Source organism: Piliocolobus tephrosceles, chromosome 11 (genome assembly GCF_002776525.5).
Source record: "Piliocolobus tephrosceles isolate RC106 chromosome 11, ASM277652v3, whole genome shotgun sequence".
Taxonomy (NCBI): domain Eukaryota; kingdom Metazoa; phylum Chordata; class Mammalia; order Primates; family Cercopithecidae; genus Piliocolobus; species Piliocolobus tephrosceles.
This window is the reverse complement of record NC_045444.1, coordinates 1,432,284-1,446,718: the sequence shown is the minus strand read 5'-3', so window position 1 is coordinate 1,446,718 and position 14,435 is coordinate 1,432,284. Positions and strand designations below refer to the sequence as shown.

General features: G+C 45.8%; 2 protein-coding genes across 16 annotated transcripts in view; one reads left to right on the top strand and one right to left on the bottom strand.

Annotated features, from left to right (window-relative positions):
• Positions 1-1,417: 1,417 nt before the first annotated feature.
• DBI (diazepam binding inhibitor, acyl-CoA binding protein) lies at positions 1,418-7,352 on the bottom strand. Of its 3 annotated transcripts, none has more exons than XM_023185184.2 (4): positions 7,196-7,352; positions 5,960-6,077; positions 3,160-3,222; positions 1,418-1,718 (listed from the first exon to the last, which is right to left on the bottom strand). In XM_023185184.2, exons 1-4 carry the CDS (start codon positions 7,202-7,204, stop codon positions 1,645-1,647), a joined length of 264 nt encoding a protein of 87 aa, XP_023040952.1. In that variant the 5' UTR covers positions 7,205-7,352; the 3' UTR covers positions 1,418-1,644. The 3 variants fall into 3 exon arrangements, with proteins under 3 accessions (XP_023040952.1, XP_023040954.1, XP_023040953.1); XM_023185186.3 differs by lacking the exon at positions 7,196-7,352 and adding an exon at positions 6,746-7,023; XM_023185185.3 differs by lacking the exon at positions 7,196-7,352 and adding an exon at positions 6,811-7,017.
• The window catches only part of C11H2orf76 (chromosome 11 C2orf76 homolog), a 91,203-nt gene continuing 83,892 nt past the window's right edge, over positions 7,125-14,435 (top strand). For 3 of the 13 annotated variants that reach the window (XR_002725012.3, XR_004229196.1, XM_023185179.2), the window contains exon 1: positions 7,127-7,466. The gene's annotated coding sequence lies outside the window, so the exon portion shown is untranslated. The other 10 variants (XR_002725013.2, XM_023185180.2, XM_023185171.3 and 7 more) reach the window with 8 other exon arrangements.

Sequence of the window (14,435 nt, the reverse complement as noted above, 5' to 3'; positions counted from 1 at the left end):
CCCCTCCCCTTTTGAAACCCTTAATAAAAAACTTGCTGGTTTGAGGCTCAGGGAGCATCACTGTCCTACCGATATGTGATGTCACCCCTGGCGGCCCAGCTGTAAAATTCCTCTCTTTGTACTCTTTCCCTTTAGTTCTCAGCTGGCTGACACTCATGGAAAATAGAACGTATGTTGAAACATTAGGGGCAGGTTCCCCCGATAATTTGTCCCCAAGCGACACCCTGTGAGCCAGCCCTGGGTGGTACAAGGACTCCTGTGGGAGCCACAGGAGCAGGTGCAGCCCCAGGCTGCTGGTGCTCTCAGAACTGCACAAACAGTACTTTCTGAGAAACCAGTAAAGTACTTGCTAGTGAGGGGGGAGGGCATCTCCCGAACCAGCTATGACCTAGTCACCTGAGGTGCCTAAAAATCTCTCTCATCTGTGCCTCACTCCAGCTTTGGAAGTGGGACCTCATTGTCTAAGCCACTCTTCTGGAATGAGCTGCACAGTCAAGGGACAGATTTCACACCAGCACCTTACGCTAGCCCAGAGAGACAGATGTCACTTGCTGCGACACAGCAGAGATGCAGACTAAGTGGCAGCCAGGGGCCATGAGAGGGAACGTGGTGGAGGGGGACAAACAGGGCCCTCCCGGCCAGTAAGCCCTGGGCTTGGATCCAGTTAAATCACCTCTGAGCCTTCATGTCCTCACTCAAATAATGGGCACAGTAATCCCCATTATACAATATTGAGGTATGATCCCCACCGCAAAGGGCAGCGGGATTGTAAATCCAAGAGCTGGAGGGGAACATCTGGCAAGAAGGGTCTAGAGAGCTGTCTCCTTTTCTTCGTTATTACTTTTCAACAACCTACTTCCTACGTCCTCCAGAGTCAAGCTCCAGCCTTTCTCCTCTGCAAGCTCCCAGGATTCTTCTCCCTGCTGCCTGCAGAGGACATACCCCTTGCCCGCTGACTGTTGCCCAGACAGCTGTCTGTGGCTTCCCCTGGGACTTGGGGAACGCCTCCTGTCAGGTTCACACTCCATTCCTCATGAGGGTTTCCACCCTGGCTCGTGCACTCTGGAATCAGGGACCAGCTGAGCCTCAAACAAACCTCAGACACTGTAAACCCTGCCTCGCACAGGGCCTGGGGCAGGAACATCCCCGACAGAAGTACCTGCAGACTGTGGTCTCAGTCAGTCTGCCTCATTTTCCTCAGTGTGGCTGAACTGGGAAGGAGGTGAGAAAGGCCACATCTACCATCCTCCTCCTCCCCACAAAGGGCCAGCACACCCTGGGCCAGGGTGCAGGGCAGGACTGCCTGCCTCATACTCTACCAGGTACGTGGCTGAAGCACTACCAGAGGTCTTTAGAAAAAGGAAGCAAGGCTGAGGTCAGACAGAGTAAGTCATCTCAAGAACTCAAATCACTAAAGTTATTTAAAGTAACAAATACACTTTTAATTGATCTCAGATAAAAACTACTCAAGGAAGGTCAGTAATCGTTTTAGCTTCTAATTTGTTAGAGCCGTATGGTGAGCAGCCTTGAGTAGCTGGGCTAACTGGTTATTTTCCCGAATTCCCACCATCCACGGTATTAGAAAAAACAAGGCATTGTCTAAGTTTAGGAGAAACACATGGCCTAATAACCAAATCCAGTCACTCATATCCCGTATTTTTTCTTTAGCTCTTCTACTTTGCTGATGTAAGCTTTCATGGCATCTTCCTTGGTAGTCCCTGTAAGGAATCGATAGGATTATTTGTCAGGGAGGCAGCATGGTAGGAAATAAGCAGCCTCCAGAGCCCCAGGCAGCTCTGCTGTAACTCTCCGAGGCTCAGTTTCTCACTTACAAAGTTCAGATTCTACTAATTACATGTTGGAGGAGACGGTATCCATGGAACCTGGCCCGAAGTGAATGCTCTATAAGCCACTGTGCTCAGAAAGCCTGGTGGGGCTGGCCAAGACCTGTTGCCCATCTACTGGACACCTGCATCCCCCACCTGTCCCGGGGGAATGGCCAGTGTGAGCCTCAGGGGAGAGGTGCCACTCTCCAGACAGGCAGGAAACTGTCACTGTGGTGACTTTACTGGTCCTGTTAACTCTCGTGGCTGACATTGGCTTTGGCCTTTTCCGTGTCTCTGTTGGGCTCCTATCTCCCAGAGCTGTTAAGCTGGCAGTGAAAAAGCAAAGTCAGGCACCTTCTTCTCCCCAGAGGGAGGCTATGAGAAAAGTTTCAGGAACTCTGAGCAAAAGTGGCTGCTTCTTGGAGGGGCATGAGGCAAATCTTTGTCTTCTTGCTGCAGTAGAAAGGACACTGAAGGTATCCCTCAGAGACAGTGACACCCAGTTTCCTGGATTCTGTGGTGAAAGAGAGAGACCCTCTGGAACTCAGAGCTTGTTGTGGAGCACTGGAGAGTATGGGGCCTGAGGATGGTATGGAAATGTCCCATGAAAATGGCCAGGCAGACGGGCATTCCCTTCCCAGTTACTTGCAGATCCTAGGAGTGTGTTTATTGTATTGTAACCCTTTCTGAATTCAAGGATTGCTCATATGCAGAAAGACAGAGGGCTTATTCAGAAACTAGCCAGCGGGAACGCCAATGCTGCCAGGAGTTTTGGTGCCAACTCTTGGGTCTTGCTGCTGCAGGTGGCACGTGATTAAGTACGAGCTTGGATACTTCTTGGCTGCTGGTGCTTAGCATATAATGGCTCCATTCACTGAGCCTACGATGCCAGTGGCAGGCCATGTATTAGCTCATTCCCTTCTTTTATGTACCCTTCTGGCTAGGAGGGAACTGGGGAGGGCCACTGGGGTTAGGGGGTTACCGCCTGGCCTTGTAGGGGAGAGGGAGCTGCAGACAGGAAACCACCCCTTATTCTGAATACATCCGAAGCCCACGCCAACTACATCATTTCCCAAACTATTTTTCAGTGGCCTGATTCCCAGCCCCTCCTCTCTAAGTGATACTCTGCTCAGAGATGGTGCTTTTAGAAAAGGCATAAAGAGTGTTAGGAAAAAAAGTAGGTGGCCCAGTTTTTTCCCATTCTGGCACAGGTCAGGCTGGTTTCCCACACGTGCCCCATTGACTTTGTTTCCTCTCCTCTTCCTTTAAGTGTAAAGGAATGAAGTCTTCATACCGGGTTTCACAAATGAAGGAAATTGATTAGAACAATTACCTTTCAGCTCATTCCAGGCATCCCACTTGGCCTTGCCCGTGAAGTCCAACATCCCGGGCCGTTCTTAAACAAGGAAAGAAAAGGCATTAGATCTGGTTCGAATTCTAATGGAGAACTTGATCAACCTTCTTGCCATAAATGCCGTCTTCTATTACACCTGTTCCTTCTAGGCTCTGTCATGGGGTTAAATAGGTCTAGTAGAGTGGGCTCTGCCCTAAGAAAACCAGATATATGCCAACTCAAACTTAAAATCTAGAGCAAATAGGAAGAACACTATTCTTATTACAAAAGATAACCTTTTTCTTACAAGTTAAGTGACTCCAAAATTTCTCCTTTAAAAAAATTATACTTTAATCACAATTTTTTTTAAAACATCCATTCATATGGCTTAAAATTCAAAAGCGACAGAGGAAAATACTATAAAGTTTCTCTCCCACCCCTGCTCTTAGCTACCCAGTTTCTCTCTCTAATCAGAAATGATATCAAGTGTCCTTTCCTATGAACTGTTTATATCCTAGCCTCATTTTTCTACCAAATTGTTAGTCTCTTTCTTGCTGATCTGTGGGCGTTTTCACCGAGGGTAAGGTTTCTTTAAGTTACATGATGACTTTATGCTTATAGACCTGTTACCATCTGCAGTTGGGAAACACATTCACCACCTCCCTGTTGTCCTATTTCACTAACATGCCCAGCCCCAAAGCCAAAGGGAACAGAGTCCGTAGCCTGGAGCACTGCGTCTGAGAAAATGTCCCTGAACGCTTTCAGGGAACTGTTCCCAGGGACAGCTGAAACAAACTGCCCTTGCGGTCATCATCAGGATCCTAGAATAGCACTCCTCGACAGCTCTCTCCAAGCGATGGAAATGGAAATGTACATGTATATTTGCAATGTACAATTCAGGAGCCACTTGCCACACCAAGTACCTGAAATGACTACTGGGCATCTGAAATGTGGCTCTTGTGAATGAAGACTAAACTTGATTTTATTTAACTATTTTTAGTTTAGTTTTTTTTTTTTTGGAGACAGAGTCTCGTTCTGTTGACCAGGCTGGAGTGCAGTGGTACGTCCTCAGCTCACCACAACCTCCACCTCCCCAGGTTCAAGCGATTCTCCTGTCTCAGCCTCCCAAGTATCTGGGACTACGGACACGTGCCACCATACCCAGCTAAGTTTTGTATTTTTAGTAGAGATGGGTTTCACTATGTTGGCCAGGTTAGTCTCAAACTCCTGACCTCGTGATCCACCCGCCTCGGCCTCCCAAAGTGCTGGGATTACAGGCATGAGTCACCGCGCCCAGTCTCAGCTAAAATTTATATAGTCATATGTTGCTACTGGCTATTGTACTAAACTACTGTGTTTGGACTATCATGTTTTATAATCCTGTAATAGGGCTGTATAATACAGCCCCAGAGAGAGCCAATGATACCTCTTTGATCAGTAAGTGAAAGATTCCCATGCCAGTCTATCTAGACTCATGTGAAAACCGGTATCTCTAGTACCGGCACAGGCCAGTCTCTGTGAAAACACTGTCAGAAAAGCATCTCAGCATCTCTGGCCTCCTCCACTTCACCTTTCCTTCCCCTCCCTGGAAGGACAGAGTTTACCAACTCACTGTAAAACCCATCTTCGCCACAAGACCTTCCTCAACTAAGTGCTCCATGTGAACCCCAGGGTTTGATTCGGTACTGCCTGCGATCTGTCATTCTGGGTGCCATTTCCTGCTTAGAGCTGGTTGGCAGCCAGCCCACATGCTCCATCTTCCACCCCAGCTACTGTGGAAATGTAGACCATGTCCACTTTCCTCCTCAACAGGGGCAGGGGAGACCTCCCTTCTGTGCTATCATGACAACCCTGACTCCTTGCGCAGAATGCACTGTGCTGTTGCCTCCGTATCCACCCATGTTTCAGGGACTTAGGGACAGAATGAAACCTGCCCGGCCGGGCACGGTGGCTCAAGCCTGTAATCCCAGCACTTTGGGAGGCCGAGGCGGGCGGGTCACGAGGTCAGGAGATTGAGACCATCCTGGCTAACATGGTGAAACCCCGTCTCTACTAAAAATACAAAAACTAGCTGGGCGAGGTGGCGGGCGCCTGTAGTCCCAGCTGCTCGGGAGGCTGAGGCAGGAGAATGGCGTAAACCCGGGAGGCGGAGCTTGCAGTGAGCTGAGATCTGGCCACTGCACTCCAGCCCGGGCGACAGAGCGAGACCCCGTCTCAAAAAAAAAAAAAAAAAAAAAAAAAAGAAACCTGCCCAAGGTAGGAAAGAAGTTATTACAGAACGTGACAGTCCAAAGTACAGCCTCAAAATCCGCACCAAGATTTTCGGACAGGGAAAAAGTTGTCATCAGGAAGGCACAGACTTGTTAGTGAAATGCTCTGACCTGGCCCTAGAAACCAGGTGCTTTTCTGCTCCTGACATCAGGCTTGGCCAGGCTGTCAAGTGCTCCAACTTTGATCCTGCCCATCTAGGGCAGAAGCTGAACGGCTCAACAATGACGCCACTGAGCTGAGAGCCTACAGCAAGTCTTTTCCAAGCTGCAGCCTTTGCTTCTTCCCTAGTAGAGAGGAGCTGCTGGTGATAACCAGCAAAGACCTTCTAAAGCCAGGATTTGAATTCTGCTACTACTGGAGACACTGAGAATCCGGAACACGGTCTTTTCCACCCCAGGAACCATCACCATACCCCAACTGAAGAGTAAGGCCTCAGGCAGTTTGAGAGTGAAGTTCCCAGGGACTTCTAGGCTGGGCTGCTGAGCCTGCTTTGATGAGAAGAGGCCCTCCCAAACCCCGCTCCGCATACCTGTATTTACGTCGCCCACGGTTGCTTGTTTGTAGCGGCCATAGATGAACAGCATCTCATCATCGGCTGGCTTGGTCTTAAGGTGCTTAACCTCCTCTGCAGCTTTCTCAAACTCAGCCTAAATGGAAGGGAGAGGAGAGGACTGAGGGCCTCCTCTGGGTGGGAGAGGGTAGGAGTCCTGCTGTGGCCTCAACAGAGCCCAGTTACAGGGATGGAGAGGTGGGAAAGGTGGCACCCTTCGGGCAATGCAGCCCCTGAAGTGTGTCTGCCCCACCCTGCCCCAACAGGGCAGCTAGAAAGATTCAGCAACACAGGAAGGGGAAGCCCCTCCAGTTCACTCATTCAATCGGAAACCACGTATCCAGCGCTCTCACAAACGCAGGCATCAGGTCTGGAAACACAGCAGTGAAGAGGGCAGGCCAAGCCTTTGCCCGCAGTGGGTGTCCACCCCGCGGGAGAAGCAGGAGAAGCAGCGCGGCCAACTGCCTGGCCACCACCGTGCCAGGCACTAGGGAGTGGCCGGGGTTTCAGCTAAGCCCTGGCCTGGGGACACAGGCGGCACAGTATGCTGGAAACAGCTGAAAGGGGACAGGGCATGAGTGCCCCGGTGTCAGCGCCGGAGCCCGTTGGTCCCCTCCCTCCCCCTGGGGCCCGGGCATTCAACACCGACCTCTGTCCCAGTGCCCGGATTGGCAGAGGCAGGCGGGAGGGGCCAGAGGTCACCCCACATAGCTTGGTCGCCGATAAGGGTCTACACTGGAGGGAAGGGAGGGGTCCCTGGGTCACCTCTCCCCGGGCCGCGATTCTCCTCGTCCCGCACTCGGAGCACCCGGCCCCGTACTTCCTCTGACCTCCAAGCTCCCGTCCACGGCCTCCTCGCTTCCCCACTCCGCCGCGACGTCCTGCCCTGGGCTTCGGGATGGGGACTGAGACTCCTCGCTCCTCCAATCCGTGCAACCCCTTCCCCCATCTTTCCATCAAGCACCCTCGACTCCCACTCCTCTCCTGCTACACAGCGAAGTCCACCCCATGGGCAACTTTCCGGCAGTTGCGGGGTGGGCAGCAGAGTTAGAAATCCCCAAACGGAAAATCCCGCTCACAAGGCTCTGTCCAACGAATCAGGGCTGGGCATGGGTCCAGGAGGAACTGCGGGGCACGGAAGGAAAGAGCCCGAGAGCTTCTGGCTGCCGGGTGAGCCACCAACAGGCCTCCAGCCTGGCTGTGCACGCGTTGTACCTGAGACATCCTGGCCGCCTTGCAAGAACTCCAGGGAGACCGCGGAGGAGGCGAGGACCAGGAAACGATCTCTCAGGCTGCACTGGCAAGCGCTTTTAGAGGCGCGGTTCACTGGCCCCAACCCTGCTCGGGCGAGCACCGGAAAGCCAATCAGAAGCCAGCTCTGTGCTAGGGGCGTGCCCAGCCCCCGCCGCGGCGCCAGCCCCGCCCGAGCCCACGTGGGACTGCCTGCGCACGCGCCGGGAGTAGCCGAAGGGGACGCCGGGAGCAGGTGGGGACCACGGAAGTAGGGCGGTTAGTTTTGTGGACGGGAGTTGGTCGAGAGTTGGGTTCAGTCCTGGGCCGTTGTGGGGACGGCAAGCGGGGGAAGGGGAGGGGACGGAGACCGAAGAGCGAAGGTCCTTATGTTTCTTTTCTTTCCTTAAATCTCTTGCCCGGCCTGAAGAGGCCGGAAGTTGCTTCTCTGGACAAATAAACTCAGACCTGGGAATGGTGGGCGGGACCCACTCTTCTTTTGGGGTCTAGAGAAGACCCCCGGAGATGGTACCTGGTGAGCTGCGTGATGGTGGAAAGCTGGACTGGTCTCCAGAAAGGCGAAGCCGAGGCCTCTTCCTCTAAGCTTTTGGCACGGGTTCTTTGACTTGCCTGTGGCCTTAGTGTCAGTCCTGTATGGCACATTGATGACTGTGGTGCATTTCTCCATCTGGTGCCTTAAAGGCAAGGACAGTGTCTTATTTGTCTTGATTTAACAAACTTGGACGGGACCAGGTGTTCAGCACATATTTAACAATAAGTTAAATATAGAGTTCTTTAGAGAGTTGGAAGTTGATAGTTTTAAATGGAGGACGGGGAGTATTGAGGGAAGGTGACATTTGAGAAAGTTCCTCAAGGAGGGGAGGGAGGATTCCAAGCAGAGAACAAGTGTAAAGGCGTGGGCAAGGAACCAGGGGAAGAGTAGAAAGATGAGGCTGGAGAGTTTTGGAGGTGGCGGGCTGGCTAAGTGATGCAGAAGTTGGCCTTCACAGGGACTTTGACTGTCATGCTGAGTGAGATGAGAAATCGTAAAAGGGTTTGAAAAGAGGATGAGGAGACGGAGGGGAACGTCTTTGCGAGATTGTTACAGAGACTAATTTCCATGGAAGCAGAAAGGAGCAGCACAGGTGTCTGGAAGTGTTTTAGGATCGATGTTTAAGAAGCTAAAGGAAGACTTCTCTAGCAGTGGTTACAAAGGAGCTGGGTGAAGAGAGGGAAATGATGGAAAATTCTCTGGAGATCGTTAAAAAAGCAAAATCCTTCCTCTCTAATTCATAATTTGTGGCAAGAGGGCTGGACTACAAATCTCTCTGCCCTGCCTACACCTTCACCCTTCCCAGGGAAGGTAGATACTTTCAGACCTAACTTGCTAACTTAATGTAGGTCAGGTTTTATGGACTGTTTGGGAAGAAATGAACATGCAATAGGGAACAAATCTAGGGTTTTCAGTCTGAGAATTTTGTTTGAGAAAGAAAAACGAAACAAATTAACAAAAATCTTAAATATGGGGAAAGTACACTGAAATGTAAGAAATGCAGGTTTCTTCGAAAATCACAATTCAGAGCTGCTTTTTCCATTTGTGGCCTGGATTTGGTTTTGCTCTAGTTGGTGCTTACAGCTTCCTTGGTGGAAACTTAGATTGCTTGTGTGGGCCAGATTTGCAGTCAAATACATCCCCTAGTCAGCAGGTTTTAAGTTAGGGTATTGTCGAGATTAGGTACTTTGATAATGCAGTTATCACTTCTCAAAGATCAGTTGCTTTGATTTGGTTTTTTAGTTTTTTGTTTTTATTTCTTTTTGTGTGTGATAGGGTCTCACTCTTTTACCCAGGCTGTAGTTCAGTGGCACAATCTCAGCTCTCTGCAGCCTTGAACTGCAGGCCTCAAGCAATCCTCCCACCTTAGCCTCCCGAGTAGCTAGAACTACGGGCACAACCACCATGCCTGGCTAATATTTTTATTTTTATATTCACAACTTGGCTGTTTGGTTCAAGGGGCCTAGTATTCAACCTGTCTTGGCTTTTTATCATGGCTTCCTCACTAAGCTTAATCATTTCTAACTTTTAATTTAAAATGAGAGACTAACAATGCTTCCTGTCACTTGAAAACTTAGAGGCCATTGCAGTGTTATTAATTGGCCTAATTTCAATATTGTTGTGCATGTTTTGTTCGATTTATACCTAAATAGTTGTTTTTGAGTGATTGTAAATGTTGTATTTTGTATTTGTATTCGTATTGTATATTGTATTCCATGTGTTCTTTGCTACTATTTGGAAATACAGTTGGTTTTGTGTGTTTATTTTGTATCCTGTGACTTTGCCAAATTCATTAATTCTAGATTTTTTTTTTTTTTTTAGAATTCTTGGAATTTTCTGTGTAGATAATCATGTCATCTGCAAATATAGGGACAGTTTTATTTCTTCCTTTCTGAACTCTCTGCCTTTTATTTCCTTTTCTCGCCTTGTTTCACTGGCTAAAACTTCCAGCAGCATGTTGAGTAAGAATGGTGAGAATGGCTGTCTTTCCTTGTTCCTGATCTTAGGGGGAAAGCATTTAGTCTTTCCTCATGAAGTCTAATGTTAGCTCTAGTTTTGTTTGTTTTTTTTTTTTTTGGTTTCTTTTTTTGTAGTTGCTCTTTATCAAACTGAGATGTTCTCCTCTTTTCTTGTTTTTCTGAGAGTCCTTATTGTGAATGGATGTTGACTCTCCATTGATGTTTGTGAGGTGCCTTTTCTGTATCACTTGATGTGATCGTGTGATTTTTCTTCAGCTTGTTAATTTGGTGGATTACATTGATTGATTTTCAAATATTAAACTAACCTTGCTTCTCTTGAAAAAACTACTTGGTCATGGTGTATAATTATTTTTATGTATTGCTAAATTCTGTTTGCTAATGTCTTACTAAGGATTTTCATGTCTATATTCATAAGGGATATTGGTCTGTTGTTGTCTTTTTTTAGTATTGGCTTTGTCTGGCTTTATTATTGTAGAAAAACTAGCTTCATAAAATGAATTAGGAAATGTTCCTTCCTTTTCCGTTTTGTGAAAGAGGTTGTGTACAATTGAGGTTAATTCTTCTTTAAATGTTTTGTAGAGTTCTCTAGTGAAACTCTCTAGGACTGGAGATTTCTTTTCTCCTTCCTCCCTTCCTTCCTTCCTTTTTTCCAGGAACCCCATCAGGTTCTTATGGAGATTTCTTTCTTGGGAGTTCTTAAATTATGGATTTAATTTTCTTAATAGTTATAGGGCTATTCATATTGTTTATTTCATACTGGTGAGTGTTGGTAGTTTGAGTTTTTAAAGAAATTGGTCCATTTTGTCCGTGCTGTGAAATGTATGTATGTAATTAGTTCGTATTCCCTTATTATCCTTTTGATATGTGCAGAGCCTATAATGATATCCTCCGTTTCATTACCGATCAATGGTTATTTGTGCCTTCTTTTTTTTTTCCAGCTGGTCTTGCTCAAGATTTTTCAGTGTTTAAAAAATCTTTTCAAAGAACCAGCTCTCTTCTCATGGATTTTCTATTTTCTGTTTTCAATTTTATTGATTTCCGCTCATTATTATTTCTTTCTTTCTGCTTGCTTTGGGTTTGTTCCACTCTTGATTTTCTAGGTTCTTGAGGTGGGAGCTTAGATTATTGACTTGAGACTTTTTCTCATTTAATATATGCATTTAGTGTGATACATTTTCCTCTTCACAGTGCTTTAACTGTGTCCAACTTTTATTCAGTTCAGTGTATTTTTAGTTTCTTTTTTTCTTGAGACAGAGCCTCGCTCTGTCACCCAGGCTGGAGAGCAGTGATCTTGGCTCACTGCAACCTCTGCCTCCTGGGTTCAAGCGATTCTCCTGTTTCAGCCTCCTGAGTAGCTGGGGTTACAGTGCCTGCCACCAAGCCCAGCGGATTTTTGTATTTTTAGTAGAGATAGGGTTTCATCATGTTGGCTAGTCTGGTCTCGAACTCCTGACCTGAAATCTGCCCACCTCAGCCTCCCAGAGTGCTGGGATTACAGGTGTGAGCCACCGAACCTGGCCTTAGTTTCCTTTGGGACTTCCTCTTTGGTCCAGGGCTTGTTTAGTAGTCTGTTCCTTAGTTTCCAAGTGTTTGAAGACTTTGCTGGTAGCTTTCTGTTTCTGATTTCCAATTTGATTCCACTATGGTCAGAGAACACACTGTTTAATTTCACTTCTTTAAACTTGTCATGGTTTTTTCCTGTGGTGCAGAATATGGATGTCTTGGCATCTATTTTGTGGATACTTGAAAAGAATGTGCATTTTGCAGTCATTAGTGGGGTGGGTGGATGGTGTTGTACAGCAGCAGTCCTCAACCTTTTTGGCACCAGGGACTGGTTTCATGGAAGACAGTTTTTTCATGGATGGGGTGGTAGGGGGATGGTTTTGGGTTGAAACTGTCCCACCTCAAATCATCAGGCATTAGATTCTCACAAGGAACATGCAACATAGATCCCTGATATGCTCAGTTCACAATAGGGTTTGTGCTCCTATGAGAATCTAAATCATTTATAATCATTTATAAATGAATTGTTGAAAATATATTTCTCAAAAGTTCTGTCAGTGAAAGATGATTTAACCAACTCTTCTAGAATAATGGTGCTTTTATTTGTATTATGCGGCTAAACAAACAAACAAAAAAATGCCAAGAACTTTTCAAATGTTATTTAACTCTCATATAGTCCTAGTTTATAAATGTAGGGGTTTTTTTTTTTTGTTTGTTTGTTTTTATATTTTGAGACGGAGTCTCACATATTTTTTGTTTGTTTTATATTTTGAGGCTGCATGATCTTGGCTCACTGCAGCCTCTGCCTCCTGGTTCAAGCGATTCTCATGCCTCAATCTCCCGAGTAACTGGGATTACAGGAGCATGCCACCACCCCCGGCTAATTTTTTTCTGTATTTTTAGTAGAGACAGGGTTTCACCGTGTTGGCCAGGCTGGTCTTGAACTCCTGACCTCAAGTGATCCATCAGTGATCCGCCTGCCTCAGCCTCCCAAAGTGCTGGGATTACAAACGTGAGCCACCGTGCCCTGCCATAAATGTAGTTTATAAATGCTGAGTTTCATATTTAAAAAAAAATACGCTTTTGAAAAAATGTAAAGCAGATTATTTGACACGTAATTGTACATATTTAGGCAGCACAGTTTGATGTTTCAATGCATATATGTGTTGTAGAATGAGCAATTCAGGGTATTTAGTGTGACCATTGCCTCGTGCATTTATCTTTTTGTGATGAGGATATTTAAAAATCTCTCTTCTAGCTATTTTGTAACGTACTGTTAACCATAGAACGCCAGAACTTACTCCTCCTATTTAATTTCAGCTGTGCCTTCAACCAGCCTCTCCCAATCCTTTTCTCACCCCTTCTCCAGTCTGTCCTAAAAAGAAAATTCCTGGGGCTGGGCGCGGTAGCTCATGCCTGTAATCCCAACACTTTGGGAGGTTGAGGCGGGTGGATCGCCTGAGATCAGGAGTTCGAGACTAGCCTGCTCAACATGGTGAAATTCTATCTCTACTAAAACTATAAAAATTAGCCGGGCCTGGCAGCACGTGCCCATAGTCCCAGCTACTCTGGAGGCTGAGCAGGAGAATCACTTGAACATGGGAGGCGGAGGTTCCAGTGGGCTGAGATCGTGCCACTGCACTCCACCCTGAGTGACAGAGCAAGACTCCAGCGAGACTCTCAAAAAAAAAAAAAGAAAATTATTGTTACCTTTTTTCTTTTTATTATAATGTCCAACTCTTGATATTTCATTGTTACTGAGATCTGTTTTTAGAAGACAATTTTGTTCTCCATCCAAGAGTTAAAATTATGCTTTTGAAGTAGGCCAGAGTAGATTAAAATGCAATTAACATTTTGCTTTTAGTCATAGTACTAAGTGCGAATTAATTTTAATTTGTCATTCTTGCAAACTTAAACTGAAGTTAATATAAAGTTATTAATTTGCCAAGGTTAAATTTTCTGTAAATGGTGAGCATTTATCATTCATCTACTAACAGTATGCTAGGTGTTCCGTCTTTTTAAGAAGGGTAATAAAAATAATTTAGACTCCCCGACATCACCCTTGGCCTTAAACAACATTTTTTTTTTGATAAAATGACATATTTAAATGCTATTTAATTGCACTTAAGGATTATTTACTCCAAAATCATTAAGGACAGTTTCAGAATCATTTGCATATTCAGTGATTTTCTTCTTAGCAATTTCCTGCTCTTTCTTCTTTTATACCTGCTCACCTTTGCCAATTCAGTTTCCTCACATAAAGGAACAGTAACAACTGTGTTTCATATGTTCTTTTTATTGATTTATTTGTTTTAAAAGGAAGGTGATGGACTCTCTGCCCTGTGATACTGGTTCCTAAATCTTGAGGAGAATTAAGCATTTAGCATGATTACATATACATATGTACATATGTATATATATGTAATCACTCTAATATACTCTTTCTGTATATAACCTGTCTGTCTACAATGAAAGAGAGAATCTGGTGTTAAAAGGAAAACTTTTGACAAAATCAGTTTAGCAGCGTTTAAGTAAAGAATGCATGAATTAGGCAGCGTCTAAACTAGTAAAGGTTCAGAGAGCACTAACCAGCAACAGTATTTTCTGTCTATAAATACCCAGCAGGCAGTGTTTATGGTCAGAAAACAGAAGTGAGAGACCGAAATAGTCTGACTGGCTACAGCTTGGCTTTTGCCTTATTTTGACATGTTTTGGCAGTTTGCAGCCTGTATTGGCTGAAAGTTTGGCTGCTGTGATTGGCTGAGGCTCCGTTACTTACTACAATAATACACTTGCAAGTTAGGTTGCAGCTTGTTTACATAGTAAGATAGGGTGCAGTTCATTACCTATGGAGGCAGCTTTAGGTCAGATTTAATTGAACAGTGGTTAGAACCTTCCATTTTTGAAAGTTGTACCTTTTTCGTTTGGATAAGACCGAGCAAAGTTGATATATGACAAGTGTGATTTTACAGTACTTAAATTTAGGGAGTAGATGTGCTTTATAAATATTTTGGTTTTTCAAAATGATTCTCTCTAGGAATCTGTTAAAATTCTGGTCATAAACATAATTTCTTGGAAACCTGCGTGTGACATGAAGGAAGGTCAGCCAGTGCGCAAGTGGTTACAGGGTCCTCTCCATGTTAACTACCTTAGTGCTTGAGTGCTTTGCCTACCCTTAAAGCTTCTAATA

Coding starts and splice junctions, on each gene's coding strand:
- DBI (XM_023185186.3), bottom strand. CDS start 6,937: ATGGAAAGATGGGGGAAGGGGTTGCACGGATTGGAGGAGCGAGGAGTC. Junction 6,078..6,745: donor GAATCGCGGCCCGGGGAGAG/GTGACCCAGGGA, acceptor CCTTCCATTTAG/GCTGAGTTTGAGAAAGCTGC. Junction 3,223..5,959: donor CGTGGGCGACGTAAATACAG/GTATGCGGAGCG, acceptor TCCTTGTTTAAG/AACGGCCCGGGATGTTGGAC.